Genomic DNA, 27,485 nt, shown 5'->3' with positions numbered 1-27,485 from the left:
GTGATCTTTGAAGGCCCTCACCTTTCTGGTCCTTCAAGATTCCCAGGCTTATCTTGTGCATTTCTTGGCCCAGCCCTGAAATCAACCATCTCTTCAAGAATCTCTGTATCTTCTGGTGGGAAAGGGTGTTCAGAGGCCACAGGCTAGGCCTCAGGATAGTCACTAAGTCCCTGTTATCAAGTTGCCATTGCTTCTAGGCTTTTCAGTGGTCAGACCCAGAAAGTCGAGATTTTCTTTAAAAAGAAAAAGAAAATAATTAATTGGTACAAACTTATACTTCCAATTCAAGTTTTCAGACCGCAGGGTTTTACTGAAGCTTTTTGTTTCATACGTAAACATCTTTTCTCTCTTCCACTGGAAGTCGTGCTTCATGACCACATTAGCATTAGTTACTTACTTGCGTTAACCTGTAACATACATAAGATACTCTCAAAATAACAGTAGCAACATCACCAACAATAAGGTGCCGGATATAGTTTCAGATTTCTTTGGTTTTTTGTTTTGGGTTTGGTTTTGGAGGGAGGATGTGTTTGTGTGTTTGTCTTTGTTCTTAGAAGATATCCCACTCCGAATGTAGGTCAAAGTTCTGCATTTTAAAGCCACTTAAGTAATGTTTTGTTGTGTGCGGCTGGGTCACCAACTTGGTAGAATTAGGCTCATTTGTCTTAGTTCTCAATTTCGACAGATGTGTTTATCTCTTCTTTGATTCTGGAACACATTTACATGGTTGCAAAGTCAAACTATAAGAAGAAAAATCACACTTCTGTCCCTGCCCCTCCCCCATAAATTACAATTTTTTTCCTTTAGTCTTTGGCTTATTCTTCCACTCTTTCTTATTGAAAATAGACATATACACGTATGTAAAAGTAACAAACTAGAAGCACTTCTCCGGTTCCCCTTTTTTAAAAACTAAACAGTACACCCTGAAGATCTCACCCTCCACGCCTCCCTCCATCTGCATCATGCCCAGTTGTTCGGATGCCCTGTGCCTTATTCAACACTCCCCCATGGATGGTCACTACAGGTAAGTTTCTAACTTCTGCTTTTACAAACAGTGTTGCAGTGAATGGCTTGTACATATGTCTTTTTGTATTTTTGCCAGTGTATCTTTGGGATGGATCCCTAGAAGTAGAATTGCTGAGCTAAATGGTATAGTGTGTGTCACTTGCTAGTTGCCGTCAGATACCCTGCGTAGGGACTGAAACGCCAAAACTGAATTTTAACGACATTCAAAAATGAGTAGGAAGACGCAGCACCCAATCTATCACCCACCTGGTGGCCAGGCCAGCCTCCCGTTGTTCTACCCGAGGGACAGGCCTGGATAGATCTCACGCAGGAACACCCACGTCCTGGGAAGCCTGGAAGGAACCATAAAACTCCATCATCTTCACTTTGGCTGGAATAAGAGTTTAACAGGTAGCCCTGTTCACCTCAGGCTGAGCAGGAGCTCTGAGTGGTCTCTTTTGTCTTCTTTGACTGATAAGACACTTAGAAGTTATTTCTTTGCATGCTTGGTTTGGTAGAGAAAATGTTTCAAGGCATGGACCCTAGTGGGGAATTATACCAGATGCTCAGCAAGTGGACATTATTAAATTCATTGGTTTATATGACCCTGGTAATCTTTCTTTACGTAAGGAAGGAAAATTAACGTGGTTAAGATGCATTCGGTCTCTTACTCATTCGACCAACATGAATTGAACCCCCTCTCTGTCCCCTCTCTACTCCCACCTCTAGGCCAGAAACAAAAACCTGCACAGCCTGCAGGCTGAATCCAGCACACAGTTAGTTGTTTGAGGTTTGGCTCACACTATGTTTTTTGAAAAAAACAAACAAAATTGGTCGCTAACATTTAAAATCAGGGGATTTTACATAAATATCCAGACTTCTAACTTCTCTTGAAAACTTGCCAACCAGCCGCTGGTGGGAGCTGAGGAGCGACTGCCCCCAGTGGTAGGGCATGTGCTGCCCTGTGTCCCTGGTGCCCGCCCAGCCCTTCCATTCATTTCTCTTGCCTCCTGAGTCATGCGTTTGTGAGAGCTTCCCTAGACTGCTAGCTCCCTGAAGATAAGGACCTTGTCTTACTTGACGTTGACTTTCCAGCATCTGACCTAGATCCCAGCACACAGGGGCCTCCGTGTATGTTTGTTGGACGATATAAAGTATCTTGTGGATGCATGCATCACATTTCTCCCAATAGTGAAGCTGCGTAATTGTAATACTACTCTAGCCCAGACCTTTGATGCATATTGGCATCACAGGTGCCCCTGAACTGTGCCATCTGTCCCACTACATAAAGCCACTCGCATGTCACTGGGCTGCCCCTAAAGTCTTCACTTTGCCATTTGAACTCTTTTCCTCCGAGCGATCTCCTCTCCAGCTGAGGACAACAACGCACGCTTCGTGACCACATGAGATCACGAATGTCAAGCATGGCCCCTAGCATTGACTTTTATCACGTTGTTAGCAGTGTTTTATCTCCAAGTTGGCGACAGTCTCCCCACTCTTAGTTAATCCGTGCAGTTTAGTTTGGTTTTTCAGCCAAGCCCCAAGGAAGAGATTACAGTAGAAATCTCTGTATTCTGAGAATTTTCCAAGTCCACTCCCCACAGACACTGATGGAGGTAAAGATTGTATCGAGAGGTTCGTATTTCTGATCAGATCCATTAGTGGCCTAAAGGGGACAATTAGGGCATGTCAGAGCATATATAACTAGGAGCCCTTGGCCACCACTGCATGCTCAGAACTCACTCTTTCCTGAGTACTTGGACCCAGAAAAGAAGCATGAAGTGGCTTGGGATCCTTGGGCTGGTAGCCCTCTCAGAGTGCCTAGTCATGTAAGTGCGGGGACTGTAAGTGGCATCATCTCTCTTTCTGGGGTCTTCCTTGTCCTCTTATTCTTCCACCCATCAGGGTTAGAAGGGAATGTAATCATTCCCTGACACTCTTGAAGTTCAACTCTCACTTATTGATGAGTACCGTGCCATGGGCAACATGGGGCCCAAGGGTCTTGGGGTAGGCCTGCAGGGCTGCACAACTCTTGGGGTACCGTCACATCATGACCTATGTGAAAATGGCACTCCTTGGGATTGCTCAGTGCACAACCTGTGCAACTGTAAGTGTGGTCCTATGAACAGCATTTCTCCTGTGATTGCTTCTAGGTATTCTCTCTGCTCTCTCTGCATTTCTGTGTATGTGTCTGTGTCTTCATCTCTGTATCTCTCTCCTTTATCTCTCCATCCCCTTTGGATGTCTCTGTGCATGCAGAACTCTCTGAGTTTTTAGTTTTTTTGTTTTGTTTTGTTTTTTCTATTTTGACTCTTCCTTGCTTCTCTAGCTTCTTAATTTCCCTAATTTATTCCCCATCTCCTGGCTTCCTCTCTCACCCCTCTCTTCTGCTGGAGCCCTGGAGAAAGATCTGGAAGGCTACTTCTAGGCTGATTTACCTCTAACAAGCAGTGTGATCACAGCCAAGTCACAAACTCCCTGCATTTCAAATTCCTCCCCTGTAAAAAGAGGGTAATGATCCCCCTTCGGACTCCTTCCCAGAACTTCTTAGAAAAAGATACAGTGGGATGGCAATAGCAATGGGAAGGGCTGTCATTGTGGACACTTCTTACATGTCAGGTACATTATATACATCATCTCACTTAATACCCAGAGCATTCTATACGGACGATAGGAGCTATATTCTACCTTTGTACCTACCGAGGGGGAAACTGAGACTCCAAATGGTCATATGGCTTACCCAAATTAAACAACAGAACCTGTATTCAAACCTAGGTCTTTGTCATGGTCTTTTCATGGCATCCTGATATGAGAGGACACTCATAAAAATGCTTGGAATATACACAGTGCCATTACAATGCAAGGTATGACAGTCGTACTATAACACAGACAGCTGATTGCTGACCCTTCTTTGTTTCCTTTTCCCAATGCTCGGTGAAAGAATCCCGCTAACAAAGATGAAGACCATGCGAGAAACCCTCAGGGAAAAAAACTTGCTGACAAACTTCCTGTTGAGGAACAATGACGACAGGTCCCAGAATGTCGCCCATGACCCAAAATTGTCTCTTCATCCCCTGAGGAACTACCTGGATGTGAGTGTGTTGGGTGGATGGCACTCTACAGCGCCCCCTGGTGCTCTGGCCTGGCACTGGGGTTCATCTGGAGGCGCCAGGCGGTGTGGTGGGGCTAGGGCTCCTGCAGGAAGCAGAAACTCTGGGGAATACGGACCCCATTCCCAGAGAAGAGGGCACTCTCATCCTCAACTCTTGGTCGGTGGTAACTGGGCTCGGCAATGACCAGGTGGCAGGTAAACACCCATTTCTTGCCAAAGATATGTCATTAGTTTGAGGGAGATTGTTCCTCCTGAACTAAGTGAGCCACTGAGTTACAGATGAAAGGTGAGCCGTGTCTGATCGAAAGATAAAGCCAGGCGGACAAAGTTCAGCCTCCGCAGATCCAAGGACACCAGTAAAAAGTTACTGAGCCCCTATGGCCTGTGACGCCATAAAAATCTAACACTATGGTTATTGTTATTGATTTTAAAAAAGGTCTCGTCTCTTCCTCAAGAATGCATAGGACAGCCTGAGCGATAGGCAAAGAGTAAATACATGTCAAATAAAAGCGTGGTGGTGATAGGACATGGTCTGAGTTCAGAGGAGGTGGCCTGGGGTGACCTAGGAGGGCCAACTGGAGAAAGAAACAGGCTGGGTCTTAAAGGGGGGACTGGAGAGCTTCTCAAATGAACGCACCAGGACTCGCCTGCAGGCCAGTGCTTAAGACTCTGCGCTCCCACTGCAGGGGGACCGGGTTCGATCCCTGGTCAGGGAACTAAGAGCCCGCATGGAGGAAAAGAAAGAAAAAAATCAAATGAAGGCACCGGTGTGAGCAGAGGCTGTGAGGTGGGGCGGTTGGAAAGTGATCTCAGGAGACACGGGACACCTCGAGGGAAGCAGTACTCTGGGAATCGAGGGCGGCCAGGGCAGCCAGGTCTGACCACACCACCCCTCCCCGGCCCCTGTAGCTAGCCTATGTCGGCAACATCACCATTGGAACGCCCCCTCAGCAGTTCAAGGTCGTCTTTGACACCGGCTCAGCTGACTTGTGGGTGCCCTCCACCTACTGCGACAGTGTCCCCTGCTGTGAGTACCTGCCCCCCCCCCGCCCATCTTGTACTCCCCCTCCCACCCCCTTCTCCGTCCTTGGCACCTGATGGACACACATCTCTTGTGTCCGCAGATACACACAATGTCTTCAACCCTCACGTGTCCACCACCTTCCGGCTCTCGGGCTTCCCCGTCGACCTCACCTACGGCTCCGGGAGGATGGTTGGATTTCTTGGCTACGACACTGTTCGGGTAACTGGAAACCAGAAGCCGAGTCAGGGCTGGCCCTGGGAGCAACCGCGGCTTACAAAACAGATGCAGGCCCAACTGGGAGGGCCCGTCTTTCCCAAAGTCCCCTAGTGGTGGCCGCCCACCCCACAGTGTTGTGTCCCTGGGGAGACAGTGTCCCTGCTGACACACAAACTCCCAGAAGGGCTGACCCAGAGAGTGGCTTGAGGTGTGGGTTTGCAGCTCCTTTGCCCATGAGCAGCTCAAGGTTCCTTTTGCTGGGAGCAGGGAGAGAGGGGAAAAAAGCACCCACTCTTATATCCTCAGGCTGTGCCAGGTACTTTCACGGTAATAACGCGTTTACTCTTGCAGCAACCCCACATAGCAAGGGCTATGATTAGCTCCACTAGACAGATGAGGGAACCGAGGTGCAGAAAGCCAGGGCCTTGCCAAGGTCAGGCATCAGGTAAACGGTGGAGCTGGGCTGGCCAGTCAGGATTCATCAGGTGTGCGGTACCTGGGGAGAGGATAAAACTGATCTTGGGCGGTTGCGGGGAACTGAGGGCTTCGGAAATCCAGACAGGGAAAGCAGGGGGCCACAGACGTGGGAAGGGCCTGATAAATGGGGGTCCACAAGAGGGGGCCTTTGAGAGCCTAGTGAAAACTATAGCCTGCATCCCCCAAAGGGCCTGAGTATTCTCTCTCTCTCACACACACGCAGACGCACATCCCCAAAGCGTGTTTCCCAGGCAGAATTTTCATAAGCACCCTGGCAGCGACATTGTAAAATGGGCTTCTGTCTGCCTAGGCAGATGCAGAATCCACAATGCATTGCGATGAATTCAGTCCATTTCTGTCATCAGATCATAGTGACGCCGAAGAGAAGACTATCCTGCTCTCTACTCATTCTGTCCTCCAGTGGGAACCATTTGGTCCTGTTGAGTCCCTGTTTTTCCACCTGCACAGGAAGCATGTGGCCAATTTCGCTCACTTCACATGGTGTTTGCAGGATGGGCAGGTGTTGGTTCAAAGCCACAGCCCAGCACAAATGGAAGCCAAATTCCAGTCGCAGCTTGGTCTAACTATCTGAGGTCAACACAGGGCACAGCCAGGCCGCAGTTCTTCTCTGCGGTGCTCGTGGCATCTCCATTCCAGCCCAGTCCCAGCCCCACTTCCCAAACCTTTATGTGGGAACACTCTCCTCTCCCACAGATCGGGAAACTTGTCGATGTGGTCCAGCCGTTTGCCCTGAGCAAGGCGCAGTATGGGTTGGAGCATGCACCCTTTGATGGCATCCTGGGCTTGGGCTACCGCAGCCTCGCCATCCAAGGGACCACCCCTGTCTTCGACAACCTGAAGAGACGAGGCGTCATTTCTCAGTCTGTCTTTGCCTTCTACTTGAGCAGGTAAGTCCGAACTGCACAAGCCCTCTCTCTAAGTCAGCTGTAAGATGCTTTCAGTTGCATGAAAAGTTGTAGCCCAGCTGATCCAGAAGTTTCCTGAGAGACAGTCTAGCCCGGGATAACTATGGCCCCAGGGCCACATCTGGCCCTGCCACTGGTTTTTGTAAATAAAGTTTTATGAGAACACAAGCATGCTCATGGGCTCAGGGGCAGCAGCTTGGTCCAGGGGGTGTGAAGGGAAGAGGGAGAGCAGTGGAAGATATCAGGATACAGGTTGGAGGAAAAGGCAACAGGATGTGCTGATGGATTTCATATGGGAGGAAGGAGAGGGATGGTGGGAATGTTTCCTCCTCACTAACATTTTACCAGGAGCCCAGAAGCAGCTACACAATTCGCAGGCGCCAGCACGAAATGAAAACGTGGGACCTCTTGTTCAAAAAGTATTAGGAGGGGCTTCCCTGGTGGCGCAGTGGTTGGGATTCCGTCTGCCGATGCAGGGGACGCGGGTTCGTGCCCTGGTCCGGGAAGATCCCACATGCCGCGGAGCGGCTGGGCCCGTGAGCCATGGCCGCTGAGCCTGTGCGTCCGGAGCCTGTGCTCCGCAACGGGAGAGGCCGCAGCAGTGAGAGGCCCGCGTACCGCAAAAAAAAAAAAAGTATTGGGAATTTCAAGACAGGGATAGCAGAGGCTCAGGGCCCTGCTGCGTGTGAGGCCCCATGGGTGGCACAGGTCACACACGCTGGTGAAGCCAACCCTGGGTGAGCCTGAGCCCACACCCTTGGCGCCCTCGAGCCTCGGCTTTTCTGAACAATGACAGGCTAGGCGAGGGGGCAGCCAGACCCCTCCGGCACGGTGTCCTCTGAGGGTATCTCTGAGCACTTTGGTTGCTGGAGGGGACCGGGCCCTCTCCAGAAGGGTGGGTGGTCGGAGCCCAGCCAGGCTGCCCAGCTTCGAACCCCTTCTGTGCCACTCACTAGTCGGTGACCCACCTCGGACAGGTCCTCAATCCCTCCGGGCCTCAATTTCCGTCTCTGTAAAATGGGGACCCTAATAGTGCCAAGGATGGGTGGAGCAGCACAGCCCTAGGACAGTGCCTGCTGTTACTCTCCTACAACGAGCCCTCCCTCTTCCTTCTCTCCTCAGCCAGAAGGAGAATGGCAGCATTGTGATGTTAGGCGGGGTGGACAACAGCTACCACAAAGGAAAGCTCCAGTGGATACCAGTGTCCCGACCCCACTACTGGCAGATAACCATGAACCGGTAAGCCCCTCCCTCTGAGGGCCCCCCCAAGTGATGCTCCCACACGTGCACACGGACACATGCAGACACACAAAGAAACGCACAGACGCACAGTCACACACACAGACATACGCTCCACCCCCAAAGACACACGTGTAAGCACACGCACAGGCACACAGATACACACAAAAACACACACAGATACACACACCACCCATGGGTTCATAATCACCCCAGGCCCCTGACCAGGGCTCTGACCAGGGTCCTGAACAGGGTTCAGAGAGACGTGTGCAGCCCAAGAGGGCTGCACCCACCACGCTGGAAGGCAGGGAGCACGGTTTGAAGACCCTGAAGTGCAGTGAAAAGAGGATCAGGGAGGATGTCACCAGCCTGAACAGGGTTGCGATAAGCTGACCAACTGTCTAGGGCTACCCGGGACCCAGGGAGCTCTCACTACACAAAACTACCAGTTTCAAAACAGGGAAAGTCCTGGACAAACCAGGAAAACTGGTTTCCTGAGGGAGAAACTCCCCAGCAGTGGAGAGAGGTTGGCTGCATTCTTGAGACCTGAAAGCAACTCATACAAAGGGACACTCGCCCCACCCATAGGCACCCCCCACCCCGGGCACACAGTGGGGCAGGGGCTGTGACAGAGAGAATCAGGAAGCCGGGATCCAGGAGTGGCCTGAGAACAAGGGGCAATAACTGACGGGATTCTCGGTGACACCCTCAGACAGAAGCTTCCGTGTCCTTTGGAGGCCCCTGGGCTAGCTCAGGCATCGCCTGGCCGCGGGCCTCAGTGTCTGAGCTGTGTGAGTGGGCCATGCTGGGAGACAACCTCTCCCAGGGCAGCCTGTGTCTCCGACACCCCTACTCTCAGCATCTGCTGCCCCGGAGAACCTCCATCTTCACCGTGTGGGTTGACCCGTTATCGGTCACACAGCACATACAGGGCTCTGGTTGTTCCTCATCCACTTTTTCATTCATTCATTCATTCAACAAACATACATTGTGCATCCGCTGTGTGCTAGGCACTTGAGAGAGGCACTGAGGCTACAACTTGCCCTTACATCTAGTAAGGCAGACGTACATGAAACGAGTCACACACATAAAAATGAATTTCCACTTCGGTACATGCTAGTAATGAGGAAGAGACTACAGAGTGTGACCAAGACAGGAGCCTGATCTAGTCTGGGGGGGAGGACTTCCCTGAAAAAATGACAAGTAAGCTGGAACCTGGAAGATGAGGAGAAATTAGCTAGACAAAGGGGATGGGGGTCTTCTAGGAAGGGCGAGCAGCACATGCCAAGGCCCTGAGGCACCAAAGAGCCTGACGCACTCAGGAGCTGAAAGGCAGTCAGCGAAGGTTAGGCGACCAGAGCAAAGGCAAACAGAGGCAGGGCGTGAGCTGAAGGGAGACAGTCAGGGAGGGGGGCGGTCATGGGGGGAGACTTCACAGTGATGCTGGTGTCCACTCTGTCCCACTGTCTCTCAGCATCACCATAAACGGTGTGGCTTTTGGTTGTTGCCGCGGCTGCCAGGCCATTGTGGATACCGGGACGTCGTTCCTAGTTGGCCCAAGTAGAGTGATCACCGCCATCCGAAGGCTCATCGGCGCCCGCCTTGTCGATAACGAGGTGAAGGGTCACGCCACAGGGTCACTCCGGGGCTCTCCACGCACCAGGGATCACCTGGGCCAACCTCTCTCCCTCTTTCTCTAACAGTATGCGGTTTCATGTAGCTATGTGGCTCGCCTGCCTACAATCATCTTCAGCATCAACGGCAACGACTACCCAGTGCCCCCTCAAGCCTACATCAGAAAGGTGAAGGGCCAACCCTGGTGGAATTACAGGAACCCTTGGGCTCCTGCTTGCAGGAGGGAGCCCTCTGCAGGGCAAGCCACACCATTGCAGATGCCACGGAGCCCCTGTGGCTGGGCCAGTGCCTCCCACAAAACCAACCACTTGAGAGTAAGGGGCAGTCTGGGACTTCCATCATCCTGAAATAAATGGAACACTACCCCGTGCTGGCCTGGTGCGAGGCACAAGGAGAAGGGAACACTAAGGGCCTCTGCCCTCAAGGAGCTTCAGTTCAACCTGAGCCCTCAGATAGATGAACACGGAAAGTCAGCTCTAGCAATCCCTGCAATAGGCCAAGGGACAAGTGGGGTGGGTGGCCACAGTCTCAGTGTGTTGTCCCACCATAATGGTTAACGGTCTCCCTCCCACCTCGAAGGTGTCCTGCTTTGGATGACAAATTACATGGCGACCCTCGTCCTCGCCTGCGACTTCCCCTTGCTAAGCCCCACTTCCCACTCTGTGAGTTGGGGTACCAGACCCCTCTGTGGGGAGGCTGCATGCTCCCGTGAATTAAGGGTGCACAGTGACCGCACGGCCCTTGCACAGGGTTGAGGCTTAATGTCAGCTCCCTGTGGGAGTTCAGAGGAGGCTGATGGCCTCAAGGAGGCTTTGAGGAAGAAAGGGAATTTCAGTCATTCTAAACCCCCAGCCTCATGGAGGCGCGAGGAGGCCTGCATGGGTCCAGGCGAATCTGCACTGGACCCCGTGCAAATGGCACCCCCGGGGGCTGAGCCGAGGGGTGCCGGGCGCAGATTAGAGTGATGAGGGCTGTACACAAGGGGAGCACCAGGGTGAGTCACCCAACCCCGCCTGGAGTGGCCAGGGAGGGCGATCGTGGGGCCAGGAAGCCTTCCTAGAGGGGCTGAGCGCAGTCTCTAAGAACGGGTCGTGGGGAAGAGGGAGAAGCAAAGGCATTCCCTGCAGAGGAAACGGCGAGCAGGGTCAGAAGGAGTGAGGGGAATTACAGGCCATTCTTGCTCTTGTTTAACATTTTATTCAAGTATAGTTGATATACAGTGTTTTGTTGATTTCTGCTGTACAGCAAACTGACTCAGTTATACATGTGTTTGTATCCTTTTTCTTCTTCTTTTCCACTAGTTGATCACGGGAGCTTGAATAGAGCTCCCTGGGCTCTACAGCAGGGCCTTGTCGTTCACCCATCCTCTCTATAGTGCTTTGCATCTGCTCATCCCAAACTCCCGTCCTCCCCTCCCCCAGCCCCTCTCCCTCATGGCAACCACATGCCTTGGCCGTTCTTGGTCTTGGATGGGCACCCCACTTCCGCAGCTGCTGAGAGAGCCACTTGGTTCTTACCAAAGGAGGGAGATAAAACCGAGAAGCTGCGGCTCCGGATGCCGAGAGGGTGGCAGGTAAGGGCTCAGGCTGACTGCTGTGCATTTCCGTCTCCCCCAGAACCTTCAGGGCCAATGCCTCAGCAACTTTGGAGGGGGCACAGAGAACATGAGCCGCTCGGAGACCTGGATCCTGGGCGACGTCTTCCTGAGGCTGTATTTCTCGGTTTACGATCGGGGAAACAACAGGGTTGGCCTGGCTCCCGCAGTGTAAAGGCTGGGGCCGCTTCAGCAGTCAAGCCCCCTCCAAACACACACTCACTCACACGTAGGGCACTCCCACCCAGGGATGGCGGTGGACTGTGGTGCTCTGCAAAGCCCCGTTCTCAGCAAAGAATAAAAGTTTCCATTCTCAACGGTGCTAAGACAAATGGGTGCCTCTCTTTGGGTCGGGGAGGTGCATCATGACCGGGCAGGATCTGAACCACAAGTGAGAGGAGCCCAACTGCAAGTGGCTTCAAGGAAAGGGGAGACTTACTGGAAGGACACTGGGGATCCGGGACACAGGAACCACAGCAGAGGCGAAGATCTCAGTGACTGGACCCAAGGAATCAGAAGCCATCAGCTCCCTCTTTCCCTCCCTCACTCTTTCCCGTCTCTCATCTTTGATTCTCTTAGCCTGACAACTTTCTTCCCTCACACTTCTACACATATATCCCTAACGCGTCTAATCCCTAAGGAAAGAAGCTCAGAAAAACCTCAGGATACCAAGGAGGGCTCTGATTGGGCCACCTCAGATCACGTGTCCAGCCCTGGAGCAACCATCCTGGCGGGGGGCTTGGGGGTACTATGATTGGCTTTACTTGATCACGTGGCCCTGCCCAACGTGATTGACAGTCTCCTCCAGCACCACGTGACTGCAGCTGGGGCGAGGCAGGCCCCAAGGAAGTGGCCGCGAGTGTTCTAGACAGTGGAAGAGTTTGTGATGGCCCCCACCAACTCCGCCCCCTCCTCTTTCAGAGGGATGGTAACGGGTAATAAAAATACCTTCTACCCTTCCCATCTCACAGGACCTTTGGCAGTGGCCTGCTCCAGGGGGGTTCTGGGTGAGGCCCTTCAAGCTGAGATGGTTCCCGTTTGTCCCCCCACCCCAGTCACCAGCTCTCTGCCAGTGTCACACCTGCAGTGTCCTTTCCAGTCCCACTTCCCAAGTGATGGGCCGTGTGGATCCCTGAGCCATGCCCACCCCTCCAGGGCCCAGCATGCTCCTTCCCTTGGTCTCCAAGGCTGCTGGCGAGGATGCCACGCATGCAAAGGGGCCCCAGGGCGCACTAAGCCTTCAGCGTTTCTCAGCTTCCTCCAGGGGCAGAGCTACAAACCACTGGTTCGAGCTGCCATGGTTTGGCACATTTGGAGTGGAAGCATCACTTCTTCCCACCTGGAAGCAGAGGCCCAGGCTGGGGACAGCAGGGGTCAGAGGTGGAGGGAGACCCACGTGAGAGAAGGAGCAGGGAAGAATAAACAAGGTGGAAAGCACAGCCCACGCAATGCGCGGTGTGGGCCTTTACTCGGGCAAGACAGATCAGCGAAAGGGACGACGCCCTTCCTTCCTCATCTCTCCATTCAGGACAAATTTACTGAGCACCTACTATGTGCCAGGTGCTGGGGTGGACCCCAGGGATAGAGGGCTGGGTTAGGAACCCGCCACCGATTCATGGAGACACATAAAGAGACAACCCCCAATGGGAAGGGCCAGATGGAGAAAGCAACACAGGTGTGGGTAGGGGGCCAGAGGAGTGAGGGGCTTCCTCTTCAGGGACCAGGGAAAGGCTGCAGTCGGGCGAGAGGGGGGCATTCACTTCAGTCTTGTCACCCCACCCTGAAACACAGCCTTAAGCCTTGCAGTTGCCTTCTCTGTGCACACCTGCCGTACGTCCACGGTTACGTGTGCCTGGTCCCTCTGGGGTGGCCCTGGATTATGATCGGTTTGGGGGGGTGAAAGAGGACTGGTTGCAGAGCTGACAAAGGGGGAAAAGGTGAGAGCAGAAATGGCATTTTTTTTTAAAACAGCAAATGTCATGCATGGGCTTAATGGAGACTCAAGTGAATAGTTTGTCAAACTCATTTTCCAAGTGGTCTTCATGGAACCATAAGCAATGTCTCTGTTGGGGAGAAACTACCAATAAGAGTAAGAATAATAGCTCTGGTTAATTACATATGCATTTCACTGTCTCCCCATGAGCCCCTGCAGGGCATGACCCCCATTGTACAGATGAAGGAAGTCTCCTCCAATCTTGTGGCTGCAGTAGTGGTTACAGGCACATCGAAGGCCCTCAGTAAATACATGTTGAGTAAATGAATGGATGAATTAGTAGATGCTTCCACTAGAACGCACTGCTGCATCATGTCGGGACACATACGGTGTCAGCGTGGCTTACTGCCGTAATATCAAGCAGAAAGAGTCAGGCTTTGCCTCCCTAGATGAGCCTAAGGCCAGGGCTGGAGCTGTGTGGGTTAATGAGCCCACTGTTCCTGAGGCTCTATATTTGTAGCCTGTGCTACCAACATGAGGAGAAATTCTGATCTCCATCAACTTTTTAATTTTATTTCTATTTTTTTGTCTGCGCCGCATAGCATGTGGGATCTTAATTCCCCAACCAGGGTCAAACCCATGTCCTCTGCCTTGGAAGTGTGGACTCTTAACCACTGAACCGCCAAGGGAAGTCCCAAAGTCTGATCTTCGAAGCAACAATCTTCCCCCACCTTCCACTTTTATCCTTTACCCAATGCAGACCAAAGAGATTTATAGCCACCGGTGAGAGAAAAGGTAGAAAAAACAGGGAAAGATAGATCCTAAACACTTCTTGAAAGACTGTAAGTTGGTACAATCTTTTTGGAATGACTTGTTCTTAAAATATGTATAGTCTTGTCCCAGTAATTTTGCTTCTAAGGTTTATGCTAAAGCGATGATCAGAAGGACCCGCAAACATAAATAAGCAGGAAGTAGTCCTCAGAGTCTCCTACAAAAGGGAAAATCTGGGATGTCCCAGGCCCAGTAAACATAAAGTGTCCACAGCATAGATAGGTCATCATGCAACCAACCGCCTTAAAATTGTGTTTCAGCAGAACATTTAATGTTATGAGAAATCATTCCAATATGACATTGAGAGAAAAGAACAGAATACAAAACAGCATGATCCCAGGTTTGCTAAGCACATGGAAGACAGTGCGACGTACTCGCCAGGCACGTACATCCTGGAGCTTTTCTGCCTGGGTTCAAATCCCACCTCTGACCCTTACCAGTCATGTGACCTTGGTAAGTTCATCTCTGGACATCAGTTTCCTATTCTGTAAATTTGGGATAAGCTCAGTTCCTCCCTCACTAATCATCAAGAAAATGCAAATCAAATGACAATGAGATACCATCTCCCACCAGTTAGGATGGTCATTATCAAAAAACAGAAGATAACAAGTGTTGAAGAGGATGTGGAACCCTGTACACTGTTGGCGGGGATGTAAAATGGTGTAGCCGCTGGAAAACAGAATGGAGGTTCCTCAAAAACTTAAAAAGAGAATTACTGTTTGATCCAGCAATCCCACTTCTGGGTATGTATTCCAGAAAATTCACACCATGGTCTCAAAGGGGTATTTGTCCTGTCTTGTACATTGCAACATCATTCACAATAGCCAAGATGCAGAAACAACTTAGCTCCATCAACAGTTGAATGGATAAAGGAAATGTGGTAGAGACATAGAATGGAATATTATTCGGCCTTTCAAAATATACATTTATTATTTATTTGGCTGTGCCGGGTCTTTGTTGCGGCGCTCGGGATTCTCAGTTGCGGCATGCAGGATCTTTAGCTGCATCATGTGAACTCTTCATTGTGGCATGTGGGACCTAGTTCCCTGACCAGGGATCAAACCCAGGCCCCCTGCACTGGGAGCCCGGAGTCTTATACACTGCGCCACCAGGGAAGTCCCGGTCATGGTTTTTTATATATTTAATTTTGTTTCAGTCGATTTGATGTGATGCTAAAATTGTCCCACTTCGGCCTTTTTATATGGATTCCTAAACTTTTTGTCCAGCCCCCGGTGATCTTTGAAGGCCCTCACCTTTCTGGTCCTTCAAGATTCCCAGGCTTATCTTGTGCATTTCTTGGCCCAGCCCTGAAATCAACCATCTCTTCAAGAATCTCTGTATCTTCTGGTGGGAAAGGGTGTTCAGAGGCCACAGGCTAGGCCTCAGGATAGTCACTAAGTCCCTGTTATCAAGTTGCCATTGCTTCTAGGCTTTTCAGTGGTCAGACCCAGAAAGTCGAGATTTTCTTTAAAAAGAAAAAGAAAATAATTAATTGGTACAAACTTATACTTCCAATTCAAGTTTTCAGACCGCAGGGTTTTACTGAAGCTTTTTGTTTCATACGTAAACATCTTTTCTCTCTTCCACTGGAAGTCGTGCTTCATGACCACATTAGCATTAGTTACTTACTTGCGTTAACCTGTAACATACATAAGATACTCTCAAAATAACAGTAGCAACATCACCAACAATAAGGTGCCGGATATAGTTTCAGATTTCTTTGGTTTTTTGTTTTGGGTTTGGTTTTGGAGGGAGGATGTGTTTGTGTGTTTGTCTTTGTTCTTAGAAGATATCCCACTCCGAATGTAGGTCAAAGTTCTGCATTTTAAAGCCACTTAAGTAATGTTTTGTTGTGTGCGGCTGGGTCACCAACTTGGTAGAATTAGGCTCATTTGTCTTAGTTCTCAATTTCGACAGATGTGTTTATTTATGTATTTTTAAATTCTGGAACACATTTACATGGTTGCAAAGTCAAACTATAAGAAGAAAAATCACACTTCTGTCCCTGCCCCTCCCCCATAAATTACAATTTTTTTCCTTTAGTCTTTGGCTTATTCTTCCACTCTTTCTTATTGAAAATAGACATATACACGTATGTAAAAGTAACAAACTAGAAGCACTTCTCCGGTTCCCCTTTTTTAAAAACTAAACAGTACACCCTGAAGATCTCACCCTCCACGCCTCCCTCCATCTGCATCATGCCCAGTTGTTCGGATGCCCTGTGCCTTATTCAACACTCCCCCATGGATGGTCACTACAGGTAAGTTTCTAACTTCTGCTTTTACAAACAGTGTTGCAGTGAATGGCTTGTACATATGTCTTTTTGTATTTTTGCCAGTGTATCTTTGGGATGGATCCCTAGAAGTAGAATTGCTGAGCTAAATGGTATAGTGTGTGTCACTTGCTAGTTGCCGTCAGATACCCTGCGTAGGGACTGAAACGCCAAAACTGAATTTTAACGACATTCAAAAATGAGTAGGAAGACGCAGCACCCAATCTATCACCCACCTGGTGGCCAGGCCAGCCTCCCGTTGTTCTACCCGAGGGACAGGCCTGGATAGATCTCACGCAGGAACACCCACGTCCTGGGAAGCCTGGAAGGAACCATAAAACTCCATCATCTTCACTTTGGCTGGAATAAGAGTTTAACAGGTAGCCCTGTTCACCTCAGGCTGAGCAGGAGCTCTGAGTGGTCTCTTTTGTCTTCTTTGACTGATAAGACACTTAGAAGTTATTTCTTTGCATGCTTGGTTTGGTAGAGAAAATGTTTCAAGGCATGGACCCTAGTGGGGAATTATACCAGATGCTCAGCAAGTGGACATTATTAAATTCATTGGTTTATATGACCCTGGTAATCTTTCTTTACATAAGGAAGGAAAATTAACGTGGTTAAGATGCATTCGGTCTCTTACTCATTCGACCAACATGAATTGAACCCCCTCTCTGTCCCCTCTCTACTCCCACCTCTAGGCCAGAAACAAAAACCTGCACAGCCTGCAGGCTGAATCCAGCACACAGTTAGTTGTTTGAGGTTTGGCTCACACTATGTTTTTTGAAAAAAACAAACAAAATTGGTCGCTAACATTTAAAATCAGGGGATTTTACATAAATATCCAGACTTCTAACTTCTCTTGAAAACTTGCCAACCAGCCGCTGGTGGGAGCTGAGGAGCGACTGCCCCCAGTGGTAGGGCATGTGCTGCCCTGTGTCCCTGATGCCCACCCAGCCCTTCCATTCATTTCTCTTGCCTCCTGAGTCATGCGTTTGTGAGAGCTTCCCTAGACTGCTAGCTCCCTGAAGATAAGGACCTTGTCTTACTTGACGTTGACTTTCCAGCATCTGACCTAGATCCCAGCACACAGGGGCCTCCGTGTATGTTTGTTGGACGATATAAAGTATCTTGTGGATGCATGCATCACATTTCTCCCAATAATGAAGCTGTGCAATTGTAATACTACTCTAGCCCAGACCTTTGATGCATATTGGCATCACAGGTGCCCCTGAACTGTGCCATCTGTCCCACTACGTAAAGCCACTCGCATGTCACTGGGCTGCCCCTAAAGTCTTCACTTTGCCATTTGAACTCTTTTCCTCCGAGCGATCTCCTCTCCAGCTGAGGACAAAAACACACGCTTCATGACCACGTTAGATCACGAATGTCAAGCATTTCTCTAGTAGTATTTACTTTATCACGTTGTTAGCAGTGTTTTATCTCCAAGTTGGCAACAGTCTCCCCACTCTTAGTCCATGCGGTTCAGTTTGGTTTTTCAGCCAAGCCCCAAGGAAGAGATTACAGTAGAAATCTCTGTATTCTGAGAATTTTCCAAGTCCACTCCCCACAGACACTGATGGAGGTAAAGATTGTATCGAGAGCTTCGTATTTCTGATCAGATCCATTAGTGGCCTAAAGGGGACAATTAGGGCATGTCAGAGCATATATAACTAGGAGCCCTTGGCCACCACTGCATGCTCAGAACTCACGCTTTCCTGAGTACTTGGACCCAGAAAAGAAGCATGAAGTGGCTTGGGATCCTTGGGCTGGTGGCCCTCTCAGAGTGCCTAGTCATGTAAGTGCGGGGACTGTAAGTGGCATCATCTCTCTTTCTGGGGTCTTCCTTGTCCTCTTATTCTTCCACCCATCAGGGTTAGAAGGGAATGTAATCATTCCCTGACACTCTTGAAGTTCAATTCTCACTTATTGATGAGTACCGTGCCATGGGCAACATGGGGCCCAAGGGTCTTGGGGTAGGCCTGCAGGGCTGCACAACTCTTGGGGTACCGTCACATCATGACCTATGTGAAAATGGCACTCCTTGGGATTGCTCAGTGCACAGCCTGTGCAACTGTAAGTGTGGTCCTATGAACAGCATTTCTCCTATATTGGTTTCTAGGACTTCTCTCTGCTCTCTCTCCATTTCTGTGTGTATGTGTCTGTGTCTTCATCTCTGTATCTCTCTCTTTTATCTCTCCATCCCCTTTGGATGTCTCTGTGCATGCAGAATTCTCTGAGTTTTCGTTTTTGTTTTCGTTTTGTTTTTCTATTTTGACTCTTCCTTGCTTCTCTAGCTTCTTAATTTCCCTAATTTATTCCCCATCTCCTGGCTTCCTCTCTCACCCCTCTCTTCTGCTGGAGCCCTGGAGAAAGATCTGGAAGGCTACTTCTAGGCTGATTTACCTCTAACAAGCAGTGTGATCACAGCCAAGTCACAAACTCCCTGCATTTCAAATTCCTCCCCTGTAAAAAGAGGGTAATGATCCCCCTTCAGACTCCTTCCCAGAACTTCTTAGAAAAAGATACAGTGGGATGGCAATAGCAATGGGAAGGGCTGTCATTGTGGACACTTCTTACATGTCAGGTACATTATATACATCATCTCACTTAATACCCAGAGCATTCTATACGGACGATAGGAGCTATATTCTACCTTTGTACCTACCGAGGGGGAAACTGAGACTCCAAATGGTCATATGGCTTACCCAAATTAAACAACAGAACCTGTATTCAAACCTAGGTCTTTGTCATGGTCTTTTCATGGCATCCTGATATGAGAGGACACTCATAAAAATGCTTGGAATATACACAGTGCCATTACAATGCAAGGTATGACAGTCGTACTATAACACAGACAGCTGATTGCTGACCCTTCTTTGTTTCCTTTTCCCAATGCTCGGTGAAAGAATCCCTCTAACAAAGATGAAGACCATGCGAGAAACCCTCAGGGAAAAAAACTTGCTGACAAACTTCCTGTTGAAGAACAATGGCAACTGGTCCCAGAATGTTGGCAACAGGTCCCAGAATGTCGCCTATTACCCGAAAATGACTCTTCATCCCCTGAGGAACTACCTGGATGTGAGTGTGTTGGGTGGATGGCACTCTACAGCGCCCCCTGGTGCTCTGGCCTGGCACTGGGGTTCATCTGGAGGCGCCAGGCGGTGTGGTGGGGCTAGGGCTCCTGCAGGAAGCAGAAACTCTGGGGAATACGGACCCCATTCCCAGAGAAGAGGGCACTCTCATCCTCAACTCTTGGTCGGTGGTAACTGGGCTCGGCAATGACCAGGTGGCAGGTAAACACCCATTTCTTGCCAAAGATATGTCATTAGTTTGAGGGAGATTGTTCCTCCTGAACTAAGTGAGCCACTGAGTTACAGATGAAAGGTGAGCCGTGTCTGATCGAAAGATAAAGCCAACTGCAAATCAAGATTGAAACCCCAGGCGGACAAAGTTCAGCCTCCGCAGATCCAAGGACACCAGTAAAAAGTTACTGAGCCCCTATGGCCTGTGACGCCATAAAAATCTAACACTATGGTTATTGTTATTGATTTTAAAAAAGGTCTCGTCTCTTCCTCAAGAATGCATAGGACAGCCTGAGTGATAGGCAAAGAGTAAATACATGTCAAATAAAAGGGCCAGCAGCGTGGTGGTGATAGGACATGGTCTGAGTTCAGAGGAGGTGGCCTGGGGTGACCTAGGAGGGCCAACTGGAGAAAGAAACAGGCTGGGCCTTAAAGGGGGGACTGGAGAGCTTCTCAAATGAACGCACCAGGACTCGCCCGTAGGCCAGTGCTTAAGACTCTGCGCTCCCACTGCAGGGGGACCGGGTTTGATCCCTGGTCAGGGAACTAAGAGCCCGCATGGAGGAAAAGAAAGAAAAAAATCAAATGAAAGCACCGGTGTGAGCAGAGGCTGTGAGGTGGGGCGGTTGGAAAGTGATCTCAGGAGACACGGGACACCTCGAGGGAAGCAGTGCTCTGGGAATCGAGGGTGGCCAGGGCAGCCAGGTCTGACCACACCACCCCCCCCTCCCCGGCCCCTGTAGCTAGCCTATGTCGGCAACATCACCATTGGAACGCCCCCTCAGCAGTTCAGGGTCGTCTTTGACACCGGCTCAGCTGACCTGTGGGTGCCCTCCATCTACTGCTACAGTCGCCCCTGCCGTGAGTACCTGCCCCCCCGCCCATCTTGTACTCCCCCTCCCACCCCCTTCTCCGTCCTTAGCACCTGACGGACACACATCTCTTGTGTTCGCAGGTACACACAAGCTCTTCAACCCTCACGCGTCCACCACCTTCCGGCTCTGGGGCCGGTCCATCGACCTCACCTACGGCTCCGGGGGGATGGTTGGATTTCTTGGCTACGACACTGTTCGGGTAACTGGAAACCAGAAGCCGAGTCAGGGCTGGCCCTGGGAGCAACCGCAGCTTACAAAACAGATGGAGGCCCAACTGGGAGGGCCCGTCTTTCCCAAAGTCCCCTAGTGGCTGGCCGCCCACCCCACAGTGTTGTGTCCCTGGGGAGACAGTGTCCCTGCTGACACACAAACTCCCAGAAGGGCTGACCCAGAGAGTGGCTTGAGGTGTGGGTTTGCAGCTCCTTTGCCCATGAGCAGCTCAAGGTTCCTTTTGCTGGGAGCAGGGAGAGAGGGGGAAAAGCACCCACTCTTATATCCTCAGGCTGTGCCAGGTACTTTCACGGTAATAACTCGTTTACTCCTGCAGCAACCCCACATAGCAAGGGCTATGATTAGCTCCACTAGACAGATGAGGGAACCGAGGTGCAGAAAGCCAGGGCCTTGCCAAGGTCAGGCATCAGGTAAACGGTGGAGCTGGGCTGGCCAGTCAAGATTCATCAGGTGTGCGGTATCTGGGGAGAGGATAAAACTGATCTTGGGCGGTTGCGGGGAACTGAGGGCTTCGGAAATCCAGACAGGGAAAGCAGGGGGCCACAGATGTAGGAGGGGCCTGATAAATGGGGGTCCACGAGAGGGGGCCTTTGAGTGTCTAATAAAATGTATTGCCTGCATCCCCCAAAGGGCCTGAGTTCTCTCTCTCTCTCTCTCTCTCTCTCACACACACACACACACACACATGCACACACACATCCCCAAAGCGTGTTTCCCAGGCAGAATTTTCATAAGCACCCTGGCAGCGACATTGTAAAATGGGCTTCTGTCTTTCTGGGCGGATGCAATTTCCACGATGCATTGCGATGAATTCAGTCCATTTCTGTCATCAGATCACAGTGATGGCAAAGAGAAGACTCTCCTGCTCTCTACTCATTCTGTCCTCCAGTCGGAACCATTTGGTCCTATTGAGTCCCTGTTTTTCCACCTGCACAGGAAGCATGAGGCCAATTTCGCTCACTTCACATGGTGTTTGCAGGATGGGCAGGTGTTGGTTCAAAGCCACAGCCCAGCACAAATGGAACCCAAATTCCAGTCGCAGCTTGGTCTAACTATCTGAGGTCAACACAGGGCACAGCCAGGCCGCAGTTCTTCTCTGCGGTGCTCATGGCATCTCTATCCCAGCCCAGTCCCAGCCCCCCTTCACAAACCTTTATGTGGGAACACTCCCCTCTCCCACAGATCGGGAAACTTATTGACATGGGCCAGCCATTTGGCCTGAGCAAGTTACAGTTTGGGATGGAAGATGCACCCTTTGATGGCATCCTGGGCTTGGGCTACCCCAGCCTCGCCACCCAAGGGACCACCCCCGTCTTCGACACCCTGAGGAAACGAAGCCTCATTCCTCAGTCTGTCTTTGCCTTCTACTTGAGCAGGTAAGTCCGAACTGCACAAGCCCTCTCTCTAAGTCAGCTGTAAGATGCTTTCAGTTGCATGAAAAGTTGTAGCCCAGCTGATCCAGAAGTTTCCTGAGAGACAGTCTAGCCCGGGATAACTATGGCCCCAGGGCCACATCTGGCCCTGCCACTGGTTTTTGTAAATAAAGTTTTATGAGAACACAAGCATGCTCATGGGCTCAGGGGCAGCAGCTTGGTCCAGGGGGTGTGAAGGGAAGAGGGAGAGCAGTGGAAGATATCAGGATACAGGTTGGAGGAAAAGGCAACAGGATGTGCTGATGGATTTCACATGGGAGGAAGGAGAGGGATGGTGGGAATGTTTCCTCCTCACTAACATTTTACCAGGAGCCCAGAAGCAGCTACACAATTCGCAGGCGCCAGCACGAAATGAAAACGTGGGACCTCTTGTTCAAAAAGTATTAGGAGGGGCTTCCCTGGTGGCGCAGTTGTTGGGATTCCGCCTGCCGATGCAGGGGACGCGGGTTCGTGCCCTGGTCCGGGAGGATCCCACATGCCACGGAGCGGCTGGGCCCGTGAGCCATGGCCACTGAGCCTGCGCGTCCGGAGCCTGTGCTCCACAACGGGAGAGGCCGCAGCAGTGAGAGGCCCGCGTACCGCAAAAAAAAAAAAAGTATTGGGAATTTCAAGACAGGGATAGCAGAGGCTCAGGGCCCTGCTGCGTGTGAGGCCCCATGGGTGGCACAGGTCACACACGCTGGTGAAGCCAACCCTGGGTGAGCCTGAGCCCACACCCTTGGCGCCCTCGAGCCTCGGCTTTTCTGAACAATGACAGGCTAGGCGAGGGGGCAGCCAGACCCCTCCGGCACGGTGTCCTCTGAGGGTATCTCTGAGCACTTTGGTTGCTGGAGGGGACCGGGCCCTCTCCAGAAGGGTGGGTGGTCGGAGCCCAGCCAGGCTGCCCAGCTTCGAACCCCTTCTGTGCCACTCACTAGTCGGTGACCCACCTCGGACAGGTCCTCAATCCCTCCGGGCCTCAATTTCCGTCTCTGTAAAATGGGGACCCTAATAGTGCCAAGGATGGGTGGAGCAGCACAGCCCTAGGACAGTGCCTGCTGTTACTCTCCTACAACGAGCCCTCCCTCTTCCTTCTCTCCTCAGCCAGAAGGAGAATGGCAGCATTGTGATGTTAGGCGGGGTGGACCACAGCTACCACAAAGGAAAGCTCCAGTGGATACCAGTGTCCCGACCCCACTACTGGCAGATAACCATGAACCGGTAAGCCCCTCCCTCTGAGGGCCCCCCCAAGTGATGCTCCCACACGTGCACACGGACACATGCAGACACACAAAGAAACGCACAGACGCACAGTCACACACACAGACATACGCTCCACCCCCAAAGACACACGTGTAAGCACACGCACAGGCACACAGATACACACAAAAACACACACAGATACACACACCACCCATGGGTTCATAATCACCCCAGGCCCCTGACCAGGGCTCTGACCAGGGTCCTGAACAGGGTTCAGAGAGACGTGTGCAGCCCAAGAGGGCTGCACCCACCACGCTGGAAGGCAGGGAGCACGGTTTGAAGACCCTGAAGTGCAGTGAAAAGAGGATCAGGGAGGATGTCACCAGCCTGAACAGGGTTGTGATAAGTTGACCAACTGTCTAGGGCTACCCGGGACCCAGGGAGCTCTCACTACACAAAACTACCAGTTTCAAAACAGGGAAAGTCCTGGACAAACCAGGAAAACTGGTTTCCTGAGGGAGAAACTCCCCAGCAGTGGAGAGAGGTTGGCTGCATTCTTGAGACCTGAAAGCAACTCATACAAAGAGACACTCGCCCCACCCATAGGCACCCCCCATCCCGGGCACACAGTGGGGCAGGGGCTGTGACAGAGAGAATCAGGAAGCCGGGATCCAGGAGTGGCCTGAGAACAAGGGGCAATAATTGACGGGATTCTCAGTGATACCCTCAGACAGAAGCTTCCGTGTCCTTTGGAGGCCCCCTGGGCTAGCTCAGGCATCGCCTGGCCGCGGGCCTCAGTGTCTGAGCTGTGTGAGTGGGCCATGCTGGGAGACAACCTCTCCCAGGGCAGCCTGTGTCTCCGACACCCCTACTCTCAGCATCTGCTGCCCCGGAGAACCTCCATCTTCACCGTGTGGGTTGACCCGTTATCGGTCACACAGCACATACAGGGCTCTGGTTGTTCCTCATCCACTTTTTCATTCATTCATTCATTCAACAAACATACATTGTGCATCCGCTGTGTGCTAGGCACTTGAGAGAGGCACTGAGACTACAACTTGCCCTTACATCTAGTAAGGCAGACGTACATGAAACGAGTCACACACATAATAATGAATTTCCACTTCGGTACATGCTAGTAATGAGGAAGAGACTACAGTGTGACCAAGACAGGAGCCTGATCTAGTCTGGGGGGGAGGACTTCCCTGAAAAAATGACAAGTAAGCTGGAACCTGGAAGATGAGGAGAAATTAGCTAGACAAAGGGGATGGGGGTCTTCTAGGAAGGGCGAGCAGCACATGCCAAGGCCCTGAGGCACCAAAGAGCCTGATGCACTCAGGAGCTGAAAAGCAGTCAGCGAAGGTTAGGCGACCAGAGCAAAGGCAAACAGAGTCAGGGCGTGAGCTGAAGGGAGACAGTCAGGGAGGGGACAGTCGTGGGGGGAGACTTCACAGTGATCCTGGTGTCCACTCTGTCCCACTGTCTCTCAGCATCACCATAAACGGTGTGGCTTTTGGTTGTTGCCGCGGCTGCCAGGCCATTGTGGATACCGGGACGTCGTTCCTATTTGGCCCAAGTAGAGTGATCACCGCCATCCGAAGGCTCATCGGCGCCCGCCTTGTCGATAACGAGGTGAAGGGTCACGCCACAGGGTCACTCCGGGGCTCTCCACGCACCAGGGATCACCTGGGCCAACCTCTCTCCCTCTTTCTCTAACAGTATGCGGTTTCATGTAGCTATGTGGCTCGCCTGCCTACAATCATCTTCAGCATCAACGGCAACGACTACCCAGTGCCCCCTCAAGCCTACATCAGAAAGGTGAAGGGCCAACCCTGGTGGAATTACAGGAACCCTTGGGCTCCTGCTTGCAGGAGGGGGCCCTCTGCAGGGCAAGCCACACCATTGCAGATGCCACGGAGCCCCTGTGGCTGGGCCAGTGCCTCCCACAAAACCAACCACTTGAGAGTAAGGGGCAGTCTGGGACTTCCATCATCCTGAAATAAATGGAACACTGCCCCGTGCTGGCCTGGTGCGAGGCACAAGGAGAAGGGAACACTAAGGGCCTCTGCCCTCAAGGAGCTTCAGTTCAACCTGAGCCCTCAGATAGATGAACACGGAAAGTCAGCTCTAGCAATCCCTGCAATAGGCCAAGGGACAAGTGGGGTGGGTGGCCACAGTCTCAGTGTGTTGTCCCACCATAATGGTTAACGGTCTCCCTCCCACCTCGAAGGTGTCCTGCTTTGGATGACAAATTACATGGCGACCCTCGTCCTCGCCTGCGATTTCCCCTTGCTAAGCCCCACTTCCCACTCTGTGAGTTGGGGTACCAGACCCCTCTGTGGGGAGGCTGCATGCTCCCGTGAATTAAGGGTGCACAGTGACCGCACGGCCCTTGCACAGGGTTGAGGCTTAATGTCAGCTCCCTGTGGGAGTTCAGAGGAGGCTGATGGCCTCAAGGAGGCTTTGAGGAAGAAAGGGAATGTCAGTCATTCTAAACCCCCAGCCTCATGGAGGCGCGAGGAGGCCTGCATGGGTCCAGGCGAATCTGCACTGGACCCCGTGCAAATGGCACCCCCGGGGGCTGAGCCGAGGGGTGCCGGGTGCAGATTAGAGTGATGAGGGCTGTACACAAGGGGAGCACCAGGGTGAGTCACCCAACCCCGCCTGGAGTGGCCAGGGCGGGCGAGCGTGGGGCCAGGAAGCCTTCCTAGAGGGGCTGAGCGCAGTCTCTAAGAACGGGTCGTGGGGAAGAGGGAGAAGCAAAGGCATTCCCTGCAGAGGAAACGGCGAGCAGGGTCAGAAGGAGTGAGGGGTATTACAGGCCATTCTTGCTCTTGTTTAACATTTTATTCAAGTATAGTTGATATACAGTGTTTTGTTGATTTCTGCTGTACAGCAAACTGACTCTGTTATACATGTGTTTGTATCCTTTTTCTTCTTCTTTTCCACTAGTTGATCACGGGAGCTTGAATAGAGCTCCCTGGGCTCTACAGCAGGGCCTTGTCGTTCACCCATCCTCTCTATAGTGCTTTGCATCTGCTCATCCCAAACTCCCGTCCTCCCCTCCCCCAGCCCCTCTCCCTCATGGCAACCACATGCCTTGGCCGTTCTTGGTCTTGGATGGGCACCCCACTTCCGCAGCTGCTGAGAGAGCCACTTGGTTCTTACCAAAGGAGGGAGATAAAACCGAGAAGCTGCGGCTCCGGATGCCGAGAGGGTGGCAGGTAAGGGCTCAGGCTGACTGCTGTGCATTTCCGTCTCCCCCAGAGCCTTCGGGGCAAATGCCTCAGCACCTTGGCAGCGGGCACAGAGAGCATGAGCCGCTCGGAGACCTGGATCCTGGGCGACGTCTTCCTGAGGCTGTATTTCTCGGTTTACGATCGGGGAAACAACAGGGTTGGCCTGGCTCCCGCAGTGTAAAGGCTGGGGCCGCTTCAGCAGTCAGGCCCCCTCCAAACACACACTCACTCACACGTAGGGCACTCCCACCCAGGGATGGCGGTGGACTGTGGTGCTCTGCAAAGCCCCGTTCTCAGCAAAGAATAAAAGTTTCCATTCTCAACGGTGCTAAGACAAATGGGTGCCTCTCTTTGGGTCGGGGAGGTGCATCATGACCGGGCAGGATCTGAACCACAAGTGAGAGGAGCCCAACTGCAAGTGGCTTCAAGGAAAGGGGAGACTTACTGGAAGGACACTGGGGATCCGGGACACAGGAACCACAGCAGAGGCGAAGATCTCAGTGACTGGACCCAAGGAATCAGAAGCCATCAGCTCCCTCTTTCCCTCCCTCGCTCTTTCCCGTCTCTCATCTTTGATTCTCTTAGCCTGACAACTTTCTTCCCTCACACTTCTACACATATATCCCTAACGCGTCTAATCCCTAAGGAAAGAAGCTCAGAAAAACCTCAGGATACCAAGGAGGGCTCTGATTGGGCCACCTCAGATCACGTGTCCAGCCCTGGAGCAACCATCCTGGCGGGGGGGCTTGGGGGTACTATGATTGGCTTTACTTGATCACGTGGCCCTGCCCAACGTGATTGACAGTCTCCTCCAGCACCACGTGACTGCAGCTGGGGCGAGGCAGGCCCCAAGGAAGTGGCCGCGAGTGTTCTAGACAGTGGAAGAGTTTGTGATGGCCCCCACCAACTCCGCCCCCTCCTCTTTCAGAGGGATGGTAACGGGTAATAAAAATACCTTC

At 51.6% G+C, this 27,485-nt stretch overlaps 1 protein-coding gene across 1 annotated transcript; it reads left to right on the top strand.

Annotated features, from left to right (window-relative positions):
• The first annotated feature begins 2,781 nt into the window (after positions 1-2,781).
• LOC137231090 (pregnancy-associated glycoprotein 2-like) lies at positions 2,782-26,707 on the top strand. The gene is given in 17 exon segments (XM_067751650.1): positions 2,782-2,834; positions 3,947-4,097; positions 5,027-5,144; positions 5,242-5,360; positions 6,549-6,742; positions 7,883-7,999; positions 9,474-9,801; positions 11,251-11,399; positions 17,985-18,059; positions 19,171-19,342; positions 20,310-20,427; positions 20,522-20,640; positions 21,855-22,048; positions 23,189-23,305; positions 24,778-24,919; positions 25,007-25,105; positions 26,555-26,707. Coding segments are annotated over 17 exon segments (2,418 nt in total).
• The last annotated feature ends 778 nt before the right edge of the window (positions 26,708-27,485 follow it).

The sequence above is a fragment of the Pseudorca crassidens genome, chromosome 9 (genome assembly GCF_039906515.1).
Source record: "Pseudorca crassidens isolate mPseCra1 chromosome 9, mPseCra1.hap1, whole genome shotgun sequence".
NCBI lineage: Eukaryota > Metazoa > Chordata > Mammalia > Artiodactyla > Delphinidae > Pseudorca > Pseudorca crassidens.
This window is presented reverse-complemented; position numbering and strand designations above follow the sequence as displayed.